Source organism: Lissotriton helveticus, chromosome 6 (genome assembly GCF_964261635.1).
Source record: "Lissotriton helveticus chromosome 6, aLisHel1.1, whole genome shotgun sequence".
Taxonomy (NCBI): Eukaryota; Metazoa; Chordata; class Amphibia; order Caudata; family Salamandridae; genus Lissotriton; species Lissotriton helveticus.
This window is the reverse complement of record NC_136067.1, coordinates 1652755679-1652771130: the sequence shown is the minus strand read 5'-3', so window position 1 is coordinate 1652771130 and position 15452 is coordinate 1652755679. Positions and strand designations below refer to the sequence as shown.

At 43.8% G+C, this 15452-nt stretch overlaps 1 protein-coding gene across 3 annotated transcripts in view; it reads left to right on the top strand.

Annotated features, from left to right (window-relative positions):
• Positions 1-9162, top strand: part of GPCPD1 (glycerophosphocholine phosphodiesterase 1) — a 733645-nt gene extending 724483 nt beyond the window's left edge. For all 3 annotated transcript variants that reach the window (XM_078649507.1, XM_078649508.1, XM_078649506.1), the window contains 2 exons: positions 6442-6602; positions 7643-9162. In XM_078649507.1, the coding sequence (XP_078505633.1) occupies positions 6442-6602; positions 7643-7946 (465 nt within the window). In that variant the 3' untranslated portion in view covers positions 7947-9162. The remainder of the gene's footprint in view (positions 1-6441; positions 6603-7642) is intronic.
• The last annotated feature ends 6290 nt before the right edge of the window (positions 9163-15452 follow it).

The window sequence follows — 15452 nt, the reverse complement described above, 5'->3', positions numbered from 1 at the left end:
GGGGCTTAGGGCACTGACCCTCTACAGGAAAACCTGTCAGATGAACTTTAGTTTTATCTTTGCCCAGCAAGTCCTTACAGTGGGCACAGCAAAAGGTTACTTTTTTGAGCCTGTCTACATTTGCTGCCATAACCTTTCTTGTTTAAGTCACGTTATGATGACTGTTATTAAAGGTTTGACATACATGCTCCCTCCCAAACTGTTAGTGATGGCACAGTGGAACTTTAACTTGGTCTTGACATTCCTCATGTGTATGCCTTTCAAGCTGATGTGTATTTGCGTCTTCTGACTTGGAGACGGTATTCCTCATTTAAATTGTTAGTTTGTTGCATGAGTCCATTTCAGGTGCTTTCAATGCAACCCTGTTGTGTCGCAATCTCAGGACACTCAACCTTTTGTTGAATGTTATGTTCACCTGACATTTGGATTGGAGCTGTGAGACTACCCATTTAGAGTTTAGATATGCTAATAATACTGCCATATCTGTAGAAATTCCATTTGGACGATTGCTTTCTGTATCATGTTTCATCCAGGTCCTACAGTATAATGGGTTACCTCTTTGTGTACTCCTTTCCAAGTTGAGCAGTTGATCACTCTACCAGCTTACTATTAGCCCTCACTCCTTGAAAGAGGAGAAGAGGCTGGAACATAAAAGGGGCTTAAGCTTTTACTTGGATTGTACTAAGGACCATAGGGTAGACTATTAACACTTGTAGAGTTGTCAGGATCAAAGATGGTGAAAGCTGTGTGGAAGAGGACCCTGTTGGTGTCTATAATCTTTTGTTTTAAGATCTGTGATGTATTGGCCAAGACATAGCCTCTGGAAGGTTTAAGAGCCCATTCCACCAGGGCCAAGGCCTCTACAACTGCCTTGGTGGGAGGAGTGCCAGGCTGCAATGTGGGTATTAGTACATACTTTTCACAAAGCAGCCAGGTCAAGTAGGGTTTACACTTCACCTACTCGGTTCTTCAAGGTATTTTGGTCTCAGTCCACTCCACAGACTCTCCACATTATTTAGGTTCTGCATTGGTATCTATATGACGTTGAGCAATCTGCGGTTAGAAGTAGCTGTCACAAGAACAAGTTACTTGCTTTCAATAGAGCTCTTTCTGGTGGATATTCTTTTTACCCATAGGTTGCTCCCTGTCCTCCCACCCTCTACTCAGTTTCTTAGTATAAAAGAAAATATTGATGAATGGGCAACATTTGTGCCCTTTTTGTCAGATTTAAGAGGGCATAATGTACTTTTCCACATAATTAGCAGTTGTAGTCTATGCTATAGTCTGGGAAAAACTTACCAAATAGGGGGTGCTCACACCCACTCTACTAAAGAGTGAGCAGATACTTCGTCCCTGCTGGAAGAACCAGCTATCTCTGACATCATTCACTCTTTTATGAAACATTTGTTTTTGATGCTCAACTTGAGGCCAGTTTTGGTTGTCTAATCCTTTATCAGTTTTTAGTTCAAGTCTACTAGACAGCGCGTGCACGAGAGGCATATTATGGCTTGCCAAGAACTGAGAGGCTGAGATCCTTTCAATGGCTTACCATTCGTTGGCTTTCCTTTGCCTGCTTCTTATTCGTGTACCAGCTTGCCAGTCTTGTGTTTGTCCCTCCCATGGAGCATTGCCACTTCTATCGCTTTGATTTGCTGGCATCGCTGCTTCCACTGCTTGCTTTTAAAGCACTTAAACTGCGTGTGTTTTCCAGTAGACTCGCTGTTGCTTTCACACCCCCTCCAGGCTTCCCGCACGTTGCTGCGTCATCCCTTCCCATGTTGCCTTGGCATCCCCAATCCTCCTTTGTATTGCTTCCCTTTTCGTCCAACCCCCATGTTTTGCCCACTAGGATTGGTAGCTAACGGGGGGGAGGGGGAAGGGGGGGGGAGCATCTCCTTGGTTCACGCAGTACAAACTGACCGGGAGGCTGCATCAAATGCTTTTTAACTTTTTTTTATTATTTTACTTTTTACTTTAGCCACACTTTACAGAATCGTGGATGCTGTGCAGCGTGACTAAAAACCATTGGCATAGCCAATAGGTCTCAAAGGCGAGGCCTATGGGCTTCGTCAATGCATATATTTGGAGCCACTTCCTCATCCTCTAACTAGATTGTTACTTTAACCTGCCATCCTTGGGAATTTATTGCTCATGTGTTCTCGAGTTGAAGACTCATTATATGTTGAAACAAATTGCTATCCCTTGGTGGCAGTTTTTCTTATCGATACTTCAAACAGATTCTTTGCTCTTCCCGTTTTCCCCGGGGTCAGGATTCCTACAATAATGATTTTTACCTAACCCCATGCTATTCTTATAGTTTCTGCAAAAGCTAGGCAAAAGTGGCTCCTTGTGCGTTAATTTCCATCTTCATGGAGCCCAGAGTTCTCCGGTTTTCTGCGTCTATACGTGAGTAGGATATCCAGTCCAAATTTTTTCATTCCCTTCCGGGACTTCTTCCCCCAACTTTATAATGGGATATGGAGCTACACCCCCCAGAATTCAAGCAAAAATCTGGACTAGGAGAGCTGCTCATGCATGAACCTGGGGAAACTCAAAAGCTCTAGGAGACATGTCACATATGCTGACAAGTGTGTGGTGTCATGATCGACATCGTTCTAGCAGTACCTAATGTCTGATATTGTCTGCCTCTTGTGGAGATGATGAATGTACAGTAAGATCTATAAAAGTTTAAGACATAAATACATTGCTCTTGATGACCCACAGGTAATATCCATTTTTAGGTCTCCACTACTAACGGCTTTATCTCTGTTGGCATGACCTGTAGTTTCCAATTTATTACATATACATGTAGTGAGCTTTAGGCGAGTCCCCGTGCTCTCAATTAAATGGCTTTCTTGACTTACCTGCCTCCAGTGGCGTTCCTCTCTTTTCTCGTTTGTCCTACCTGGGAGCTTTTTGTTCTCGGTGTTTTGATTGGTCGAGTTATCCTTCAGTGCCGATGTCGGACTTTGAATGATAATGCTTGTGACGTTTGTTTATGTTGTACCCTCACCCCCTTTATCCCTAGTCCCCTTTCTCCCTCGCTTTTCCTTATCTCTCATTTTGTTTTAGTAGTGGTACTAGAATTGCTATTTTTTTTTAAGTTGGAAAATCTCTTAAACCAATTTTTCTTTTTCTCTTTTTAGGGCGAGCCCTAGTGATGCACTGCGCAGGCAAACCGTTTTGTAGGGGTTTTCAAAATGGACCTGGAAATTCTACACGCTTGTGCGTGTTCATTTCCTATGGTCCATTTTGATTGGGCTTGGTTGCGTGCTGTTTTTTACCAGAACACGCAATAGGCCATAGCTGGTCGCATAGCTCCGCCTATGGCCAATTGGTGTCTGTTACGCGCACCAAAGCCCATATGTCTTCAATTATCCAGGCCAGACACGGGCGCGATAATTGAAGACCTATGCCTCGCAGTGACGCGTGCGCACCACTCGCAGGCTTTTTTGTTTGTTTAAAATAGCGAAAGCGATCGCTTTCAGTGGCATGCAAAACCGTCGGGGAGAGGCAGCCCTGATATCCATTTCCTGGCGATGCTGGGTGTACGTCCGCGCCCGGCACATTTTTACAGGTGTCACAATTGCCCCAGATGTGCCCCTGCCTCCCACATTTTCACGGAGTACACACATTTTTTTTTTACAGGTAGAGCCTGCACCACAACGTGCATAAGTGCCTCGTGAAATATGTCATCTCTCGCTGCTTAGTTGTCTCTTCTCAGTCCTTCTCCGAGGCTGTCCCTTCTGCCTTAGTCTTTCCATCAGTATCTTTGACCCGGCATCTTGGTCTCCCTCCCCTGCCTTGTCCCACTCTGGTGCCTTCTCTTCTGTTTTGTGAGTCTCGTTCTGGTTCCATCCCTCCCTCCCTCCCTTTCTCCCTCTCCCTCCCTCCCTCCCTCGCTCTCGCCCTCTCCCTCTCCTCCTAGCGGTACCCCCGGGCCTCGCTGGCTTTAGAAGTACAAGGCCCCTCAGCTCCACGGCCATCATTAGCATGAGAATGAGGGCAGTTACCCATTGCTGACAGAGCACAGCCCCCCCGGGCCACTCAGGGATAAACACACTTTTAAACAGAGAGAACACTGCCTATTGTGGAGCCGCTTCCAAAGCTGTAGCCTGCACTCCCCTCCCTCCAGACACCCACCCGGCCGGCTCCCCTATACATGCTGATAGAAATATAATGAGAGGATAAGGGCAGCAGGGAAAGGCCGGTGCTCTCCGCCCCCACCATGCCCTCTCCACCGCCCCCAGGGGCCTGCAGCTCAAGCCACCATGGTGTACTGTACCTCCTGTGGCGGCCGCTCACCACAGATGCCCACAGTACCACATGTGCCCACAGTACCACCTGTGGAGGCCGATCACCACAGGTGCCCACAGTACCACCTGTGGAGGCCACTCCACAGATGCCCTAACCCCGCACCTGCCGAGAATTTTGTTGTAAAATGTGCCATTCAGGCCATGTAATTGTCCACTAGCGACCTGTCAGGAGGGGAAATTATCCTGTCAAAGCAGCACATTAAGAGCGTTCACCCACAGAATACATGAGTACACGTCGATGGCCAGGCTGATAGGCTGGCAGTGCATCTTCTGTTTCCGCCCCCCCCCTCACTCTGTCGACTTCAACTAGTGATCTATTTTTATTGAAGTTTGTTCTTGTTTATATTGCTAGATCTCCCTAGCTGAAGAGTCTACCACTGCTTTTTCCTAAAACCTGCCACATCCTTCCATTCCCCTGCCATGGCAGCTGATGATGATCACCCTTAATGATGTGGAAGCTGAGCCAAGGTGGGACAAAGGGGGCAACGGAGGACAGAAGAAGACCTATTTTATATTGCCATTAAAATAACTCGCACATTAATGCTGTTACTGAGGAAATCAATGGGTAATTTCAAAGTTCCAGTTTGAGCTCTCTAGTGGCCACGTCAGCTTATTAACAAATATGATGTAAAAAACAAGCACAAGTGTGTACATGTTATTTGTGTATACATGTGTAGGTGCAGGTACTATGTGTGGATTGCGGGTACTGAAAAGAGATATTCCATTTTTTTTAGTGGGCGGGGTTTAAAATCCTCTTGAACGCCTCATATGTACTCTGTGAGGATTACCAGCCTGTGTTGGCTGAAAGCCGGTCACCCCTCCATCAGTGGACGCAGCTGAGGGCGCTTGATCTCACACGAAGACAGACAGAGGCAACGATTTAATAGTGGCCTGCACCAGCCTGATACCGAATTTTCTAGGAGACTAGCTTAATTTGTAAAATAGGAAGTGCCAGGTAAGTACGTTCTCAGGGTGCCACTGTAGCTTGAGGCTCCTATGCCTCCGCCAGTACTACCAGTGACAATACCAACACAGTTACTAACCATCGCACTCCTACAATTTAGCCTATTCTTGGCCACCCACAACTATAAGAGTGGCATGGCAGCAGATATTATTTATTTACAATATATTGTGAGTTGTTAAACACTTGTTTTCCTCATCTCAAAATCAAACAGACAGCGCCACCATGGTCTGTGGCGTGGGAATGAGACATTGTATACTGTCTGTTGCCATGTGATGGACTCTTAAATGTATTATTTTTGGGGAATTTTCTATCGCCTTTGTGGTGCACGTAAATCACAGAACTTTATCTCAGAGGTAAAGTGGTTTCCGCCTTCTCAACACTAGAGTAAAGTACAGGTGGGCATTATAAAGGGTAGGTAGCTGTTCGAAAATGATTGCACTACCTGAAAATGCTGTAAGACTCGAGTCCTGCGTAGTACAACTTAACAATGCTGTAATACACTCAAAAACTATATTCCACTCTATTTACTGCAATCAACCCTACACCCTTCAAATAAACAACCCTATACTCCATATATTACAAAACACAACATGCAAATCCATTACATACCATAATACTCCTCTTAAATCAACACCACTATACTAAACACAACTCCAGAACACTACACTCGACTCAAATTTACTAAACTACACACCCCTGTACAACAAATAGATATACACTCAATACCACATAATTACTATCCACATAATTCCGCTGCACACCATGCCACATAATTCCACTCCACACTACACAAGTCAACGCCACACAATTCCACAGTTAACAATTCCAATACAACCCACATAATTCCACTACATACACATACATACACTCCATAACACATAGGCAAAAGACATTGCCATTTACAGTGCCAATATCTCTAACTCAAACAAATGAGATCTATTGCATTTCCAATGCTTGTTTTAATATTGCTAGCGAGAAGTAACTTTGAGGCAGGTGGCGCGTCTGTCATAGGAACACTAGATTGCCAAGTATTGAAATACATTAACATGTCATTTACCTTTAAAAAAGAAAAGTATCTGCCCTTATTGAATACACCCATATGTTCTAAATATGTATGCCTGTTTTGCTAAAGTAGTTCTATTTCCTTGTATTACTTCGTAGGGCCTCAATGTGCACACCGAAGACCTACTAAGGAATCCGTCATATATCCAGGAGGCAAAAGCGAAAGGCCTAGTTATTTTTTGTTGGGGTGATGATACGAACAACCCTGAAAATAGATTGCTGATGCGACAGTATGGCGTTGATGGGTTAATATATGACAGGTACATTTTATTGTTCCATTGTGAATCTATCCATGCCTTTTTTTTCAACACAGCTCACGGATAGCCGAAATGTTTTAGAGTAATGTGAACATAGTCGTAGTCAACTTAGATCAGTCTGACTGAAGTTGGAACCTTCTAGAATATTAAAAATACTGGAAACATTCACCATGACTTGTTATTACTGTATACTTGTGCTACTTAAAAAGAGACCCTGTTTTGGCTCCCTTTCAAAAAGAAGGTAGTCATTCTCTATCATGTGATGATCTTTGAAATTTATATTTGTCAGCACACATTTTAAATAGGTTAAATGTTCTGATTTGAAAACGACTGCACAACGAAATCATGCCTTTAGACGGCTACAATTCCTTTCATTATTATTAAACAGAGTCGAGTCATTAGAAATGAATAGAAGTGCTGTAAAACAAATTTGGGTTAACAGCTCACTTATTTATTCAAAGAAAACGAGTGTTGGCAGAGTAAAAATTCGCAGCCATACCATCTATTGGCATTCCTAATGCTATCCGAGATATCTCCCGTGAACCGGCGGCTATGTTAAGAGTGCTCAGAAAATAATTTCAGCATAGCCGTCCGCCACCAAAAAAAGTAAACAAGGAGGTCTTGGTGGTTTGGGATGGAGCACGGAAGAGAATGCTGGGTGGGGGCTGAGACGGGGAAGAGGCGGGTGGAGGAAGTGGGGGCAAGGAGAAAGAGGCACAGCAAAGGAACAAGTTCTGACATCCACACTGGATTAAGTATCACGAATCAAAATTGTGCAGGGCAAATACAAGAATAGGATAGAAAGCCTTCAAATCAAAAGCAGAGACGTTTTCACGCTTGGGTTTATTGGTCTTTGTTTCATGCAGGGCACACACATTTCCGGATGAGGCAGAGCTATATACAGAAAAGGTTTAGAACGACTCTGCTGTTGAAGAAAGTCTTTGCTTGTTGAACTGCATGGATTCAGAAAGGGGAAATGTATGTAATAAACGTGTACATGAATCACTTTCTTATTTTTGATAAATCCTCCTACCTTTTGACAGGATTTATGATTGGAATCCAGAACAACCAAACATATTCCAAGTGGAGCAGCTGGAGCGCCTGAAGAGAGAATTACCTGAAGGAATTCTGAAAAGTTGTGTGTGCCCTTCTGTTAGCCATTTTACGTGTACATCATCATTTTGTATGCGGAACAATACTAGTATGGAAAGTGTTGATGTAAATAACGCTCATGTGCAAGTTAATGGTGAAAATAGTATGTCTGTAGAAGGCTGTGATATAAATAGGTTCTCTATGGAAACCAATGGCATAGATAGCCATCCAGTGCTAGTTGGTGACAGCAAATGAAGGCTGACTCCGGCTCAACGCTGCTTTATCTGAAGATGTTTTATGTTCATCAGCGGTGCTAAACCTTCACTTTGGTTTGTTTTTTGGTTTCAATAAAGCAATAACTAAGGCTTCCTTACTAGCGTTATTTTCCACTGTTGATTTTAAGGCTCATAAGTTTCTTTTAATTTGTTATAGCTAGATAAATATACAATTTCTGTCTATAGGCCATTTTTTAAACAATCTGCATGAGAAGCATAAAACAGCAGACACCGCCAAGTACTGTAACATATTTGTCCGCTGTAAATCAAGATCAAAACCACAGTACCTCTTAATAGCCTTTTACCTTTCTGTGCAATATTTGAAATATGTAAGCTTGACTGTATTCAGTCCAGTCTAGCCACAGCTGTAGAAGTAGATTAGGAAAGTTGCTGTACTGTATATATAATTTCTGCAAAATTAGCAAGTTACCTCATTTTGCATACATTTTTGCACTGGTAAATGCAGTTCTCCAAATTGATTGTGCCACCAAGATACCAGGGTTTGACCTGGGTGTTGGTAGCATGCCCATGTGCATTAATCTTTTTTTTGTTTTGGTGTGCAATTTATTTAGAGCAATTTGTCGTTTGCTTTTTTTAATAAGTCTCCGTACCATTGAATTGTAAATGTGCTATTGATGCACGTTACAGAAAGAATGTTGCATTTGCGATCTTGTGATTGCACCTACACGAGGATCGAAAAATGGAAAAGGAATATAATATTTACTGCTTGAAATGCTAATATGCACCGTAGTGTAAAAAGAAGCTCTAGCAGTTGCATGTATCAGGAAGTAAGCATGAATTATAGGTTTTATGCCCAGAACTTTTATCCTATCTTTAAGCTGGTTGCAATGATAGGAGAAATGTTAATGGGAACCATGAGTAATGTTGCCTAAAAAACCAAAAGCCTATAGCTATATTTACACTGGCTTCCGATTCCCACCTTGTGTTAAACACCTACATTATTGTTTTTCTTGTAATAGGTAGCTATTACTTGGACCAGAATTGTTCCAAGAAGTATGTATTTTAATTTGTCATTGATCATGTGTATAACCAATTTATAAAGAGTAATGTTAAAATATTTGTGTATATGAAATGCACGTACTAACAAAGTTGTTTTTATATTGATGGGAGGGGTTGCCAACATGAAAATGACTTTTTACTGAAAATGTTGATAAATAAAAGACTTACTTTCCTTTCTTGCTGATTGTATATTATTACAGTGAATGAGAACAAAGTAAACCACTATTTCGATAGCACCTGCTACTCAATAGTAACGGTTCCTTAAGTAAATTGCTTTGGAGCACTATATTCAACCATGTTGTGGATAAATGCTAGACTTTAGGGGGTTTAATAGCTAGCAAGTCAGTTTTTTTATTTCTCTAAATGTGGGAGGTTACATTGCCTTAGAAGGTGAATTTTCACAAGCCTCTCCAATTCTGCTTGTTTAAAGGGTTGGCAATTTAATGCAACTCCATCGTCACTCGAGGCACGATTAAGTCAACCCGGAGCCACACCACCTCTAGTGTATGGGAGCAATGTTGTTTATATCTTCCAGATTGGCATTTGGGGACATTATAAAATGAGGAATCTGCAATTAGAAATAGCACTACGGAAGATAATTTACTTGTTTATTGTGTGCGTTGAAAGATCATGTGGGGTCCATTTGCTATAGAGTGTTTGATGTTCTTGTTGCCTATGGCTGTATCACCATTAATAGAAATACAGAGTGCCTGCCCATCTGAACTGGAGGAAAATAGCTGAAACAGACTCGCCCTTTCTGCATACCAACCCGACCATACCAGCAGCCTACCAAAGGCCATAAAAAAACTTCAACAGCTGGATCACTGCTTGCACTGGCTTTCCTCAAATGCAACACCAAAGCAAGGTCCCAAACACATGCCACCTAGTATATGGAAGAACTCATAATAAACACCTCTTCAAACAAATGGACCGGAAATGGAGAACCACCCAAGGCACCAAGGACAAAGACACCTTCAAATCTGCACTAAGATGCTACCACCAGCAGATCCAGAATGCCAAGCACACAGCCACTGCACACCACATTGATGCCTGCATAAACAAGTAGGTCTTTGCTATTGTCCAAAAATTCTCTTTGCATCCCGCTGCCGCCAGCAGCATCACCCAAGAACAAGACCTTTGCGATATGCTTGCTGAATTTTTCAGCAACTAATTCACCACTATCTGCGGCAATTACAATGCACACCCAGTCCGCATTTCCTTGGCATCCCAACTCTCCTTCGTGACCAATGACCGAAGCATGGCCCAGTGACACCACAGATTCAACCATCAGTCTACCCTGAGACCCCTGCCTCCACCACGCCTTCAGCAAAGACCTCCACCCAATCAGAGAAGCGCTAACATCGATACTCAACACTTCCATCGACTCTTCCAGATTCCTGGACACCTGGAAACTTCTTACCGTCACCCCTCTGCTCAAGAAACCCTATGCCGGCTACTCAATGCTTGCCAACTACCGACCGATCTCCCTCCTACTGAACATGGTCCTAGCAAAGCTTATCAACTGATGCCTCACCAATCACCAGCTCCTCGATGCTTTGCAATCAGGCTTCATGTCCCACCAAAGCACAGAAACAGTACTCATTGCAGACACTGACCACCGCTTGATCCTAGACAGGGGGGGTACAGCAGCCCTCATACTTCTGGACTTCTTGTTAACTTTTGATTTGACACATCTAACTTCCCAGCCTCATCAGACACCTAGCCAGGATCAGGAGGCCAGACCTTCTTGTACATCACTCTTATTGCTTGGCACGACCTCCACATCGGAGTCTCCTCATCACGTCTGAAATTCTGAAAAAAGCTCAAGACCTGGCTCTTCGACTAACCCCTTGCTGCACTCACCCTAGGCAGACTTATTACTGACATCTGCTACAGCACCAGGATAACTTTGCGGTTGATAGCACATGTAACAAATGCTCGTAACATAACCGGTGCTTACTGCAAGGAAGTTTATTAAAGGCAAATGTAATATACACTAATAGCTGTTTTCTCTCTGACTTAGTGAAGAGCATAGTATATGCTGGATATGGCTGGGGTAATTGGTAGAAGGAGCATGAAGCAATAATGTAGTGCAATGTTGTGACCTCCAAGGGATGTGGATAGTGAAGGAGTGGTCAACAGTGGGCCAGGAGCAGGACTTTAGTCTCTCTTCCAATGTTGTATGATATGCCGTTTAATGTTGCAAGGTTCACAGGTCATCGGTTTTCCTTGACTTGCTGGAATGTGGATGATGGCATTGATCAAACTGAGATGACTTGCAATAGCAAATGCAAAGACAGAAGTGGGCTGAATGTGGCTGTTAAGAGCTAATAAGCTTTTTGGGAATAATTTGTGGGTTATTCATACTCTGGAAATATCACACTATCAGACAATTCCAGATCCATTGAGGACTATGAATAGTTGGACAAAGCGAGCCTAGATTAACTACTGTGGACTTACTAGAGCAAAGTTGGGAACTATAGAGACTGACCATTATGGTCAGGCATTGGCCTTCGAATAGCAGAATAGACTAAGTTTGAGGCAGTATGCTGCTGGGGGAATACCTCAAGGTGCACAACTACAGAAACTAGTGCAGACACTTATTACGTGCTTTGGTAGTTTGCTTATCTAATTCTGGTCTTTGGGAAGATAGGTTTTTAAGACTGTCCTGGTGATGGAAAGTGGCTGCAATGGAGCACAATAGATAAAAGAATTGTGGTTGAACTGTGGGAAGAGAGAGGTGCATTTTGGAGTGAAACAAAAATACACTCCCTCCTGCAACTGAAGCAGCTAGCCGCCTGGAACTTGGGCAGTATAAGGGCAACCAACAGTGGACTAGCTGTACCAGTGACGAATATCAGGATCATAACATCTTTGACTCACCTGGCCAGAGTGGCAAAGACCAACATGGAGCGAACCTTCAAGGCTGGAGAGACTGGACATATAAAGACCTTGCAACTGATAAAGCAAACAAATAGAGAGGAGAGCACTGATCCAGAAGGCGAACAGTGTCTGAATTTTGAGCAGAGACCGCAAACCGGACAAACCACCTCTGCAGTATGAGTCTTTCAGAATCATAGCCCTTTTTTCTGATAGTTATTGTTACAAGTGACAAAATATGATTATCCTTCAGCTGTCTTTAAAAGGATACTTTAATTATGACATATTTTTGTGGCAGACACCATTGTTTATTTAAAGAAAAAAATGGATGACTGTGGCTTCTTTCATTTGTTTATTCTGTTCCTGCTGATATCCCTCTAGATCAGTGAGTCCTTAGTTCTCACTGTCTTTCTATAAAGAACTTCACATTGGATTGCCGTTCGTTTCACCTTCGGGCTTCCTAATTCTTTGGTTTTACTTCATCCTTGGGGTCATGTACTTGTTGGTACAACCGTTGCTTGTGTTTGGGTGACGTTTAATCTCCTTCTCTGGATTCTCATATTGCTTTGTCTAAAGGAGGTTTCACTTTACTTTCCTGTGGTCCTTGCCACGGTTCATATAAATAGTCTTTCCTACATGTGTCGGGTCTCTTTTTAGTTGAGACCAGCTAATCATCTCTTTGACCTTTTGTAGGATTTGGTATCTTCGGGCAGGGTTTTGTCCGGTTTCCCATGAGGCTTTATTTTTTTCCGTGCCTATGGGGTTGTTTCCTATTTTCATTGACTGTGGTCATTGCCACGATTTATTATAAGGAGCCGTGCTCTTTTTCATCTAATTACTACGTATATCAACTTTATTTATTGGGCAGGAGGACAGGAGAAACTGCCTGTGGTATAATATTGACAACTCAGAATGATTGAGATTTTTATAATGTAACTCTGCGAATAATTATACACAAGCTCAGAAATGAGATAGAGTTGCTTCTGATGGATACATCTGCCTGTGAATTTCTCACCTTTTGAATTACCACTTGCGCAGCATTCCACAGAAACGTTTCTCAATAGCTCTCCCACGTCGACAAGAACGTCCCAAGGGAATGGCTCTACTTGAAAACCCACACAACATCACTGGAGTCATAAGGCCCTTCGGCCTGCGGATGTCGGATCCCTTTTTTCCGCGCCATCGACGCATACATTTTTCCGAGACTGTCCATTTCTTAGTAGTTGAACATTGTTACAGGGTTTTCCGTAATTGTAGCAGTGCGATGACTGCTCAGAAAAGGTCTGGGTATAAACCTTGTAGGTAATGCGGCGGTCCATATGACCATCAAGGACCCCCATGATGATTGTCTTTGGTGCCTGCCGTCTGAAGACGTCGAGGGATGTTCGTGTCGGTGTATGAATCCGAAGGCCCTCAAAGAGAGAGAAGCTTAACTGTTTATGGCCAGGGTGAAGAAGCAGAAGAGGGGCCGAAGAAGGGCAAGATCAAAGTCCAAGTCACCGACTCCACACACCTCAAAGTCGTCTAGGAGCACAAGAAGCCATTCTTCTCAGGACAAGTCGACAAAGTCAGGGTCCCCAGCTCCACGGCATCACAGGAAGGATGAAGTCTCGCGATCGCCTCAGGTGACTCCGGTTTATTATCCGACTCCGAATGCTCTTAGACGCCTAGGGATGTGGAACCTTTACCTCCGACCACTCCACTCCGAGCTCTGGTGTCTCCAGCACTGCAGCCAGATACAGCCTTGCAACCTCAAGCAGTTCCTGAGCAGGCAGTACCGGATCCATACCCACCCTTTCCGGCGCCAGGTACGGATGCTTCGCATTTCTTAAATGCAATGTATGGCATGTTTGCCATGGCAGCTAACCCATCTGGTGCGCCTGTTGGCCCCACGGGACCGCTATCTTTAAACATGGAATTACCACCTCATTATGCCCATGCACCTTTTTTGCTGTTCAACGCCATTACAGTCCCAGGAGGGAAGTTTGGAATATTCTCCAGCGCCGTTGGGCTCCGGTCCAATGCTGTCTCTGCTTCGGATGGCGCCCTACCATCCCTGAAGGGCCTCCATCGACGCCGAAGTTACCTGCGCCGCATCTGGCACCGCCGACGCTGATTCCCAAGAAAAGATCAAGAAGATAGGCACAGAGGCTTCTGGAGGAGGAAAAAATCCAGGAGCACCAGGAAGAGACTGAGGACGGGGAAATTGTGAATCCCATGGATGAGTTTGAAGGGCTACAGGAAGCTAGTGGGCTAGACATGTTGCCAGAGTGGGAATTCTCTTCTCGAGTCTGCCTTCACAGGAGGACTCTTCCTACCACTCAATCATCGGGAAGGCGGCTGATCTTATGGACTTGCAGTTGCCCACTGCGAAAATTAATTTGAACATCCTGACCGAGGTTCTTCACTCTTCTTCATCTGTGACAGAGCCTCTGCTCTCAACTAATGAGGCTTTGACGGAGCTCATGTTCGAGGTATGGTAAAAACATATGTGAGCCTCTGCTGTGTCCAGATCAGTGGCAAGGTGGTACAAAGTTGCGTCTGGGCATTCGTCTTTTTATCTACACATCCATCTCCTGAGGGCTAGGCGTTTCAGGCATCATGCTTGTCTAAACAATCTTCTGGCTAATTCCTGTCCACTAAACTCGCAAAAAGAATAACCTACATCCAGTTCTGTGAAGGCTGCCCTCACCCACTAGATAGTGGCTTGCTTCATCATTGCGCCGCTACATACACCCTGGTGCAGTCCAACACTTGGTGGAGCGCTGATAATTTAGAGAAAGAAACATAGAAAGGAGACAGTCCTCCTGAATGAAGGATCCCTAAAAATAGAGAAAAAGAGAGTATATTAAAACTGTCTAAGTGATGACCATTGTATCTATTTTATTCTAGGTCCCACTTGACAGGATTAAAATTGGTGGTTGGGTGTGTGTGTGGGAGTGGTTAACACCAACACCCTTCTGCTCATACCTTTCCGTCCACCCCTGGAGATACGGATTCAAAAAAGATGGAGCAATCAGCAAGAAGGTACTCTCATCAGCCAGTATGGCTTTAAAATCGACGAACATGCATACTGAGTCAATACATTCATGCGTTGATGGATTCGGCTTAGGAGGTGATCCCTAAACTTCCATATCGGAAGGTCAGGGACCCGTGTTTTCCCCTATCTAGACGACTGGCTGCTCAAACGAAAGTCACCAGAGATGGTGTGCTGCATCATCTGCAGGTAACAACACAGGTATTGTTCGACTTGGGGTTTTCGATAAATGTACCCTGTTAGATTAGGGGGTCTCTGGTTGGCACAGGTATGCACTTGTGACAAACAGGGACCCTCTCTTCTAGTCAGGGCAAGGGAACTACTCCTCAGAATAACCCCTGCTCACCCTCTAGGTTGCGTGGCGCGAGCAGACAAGGCTAATCCTCAGGGCGCTAAGTTAGTTAAGCATTTATGACCACATACAGTAAACACAATGACCCACCACAAATGGACACCAGGCGTAAGATTTGTATCAAAAATACGTAGGCTTTATGTAAAAATATAAGATATGATGCAGTTACTATCACAAGACCTTAGAATGTTTAAAAA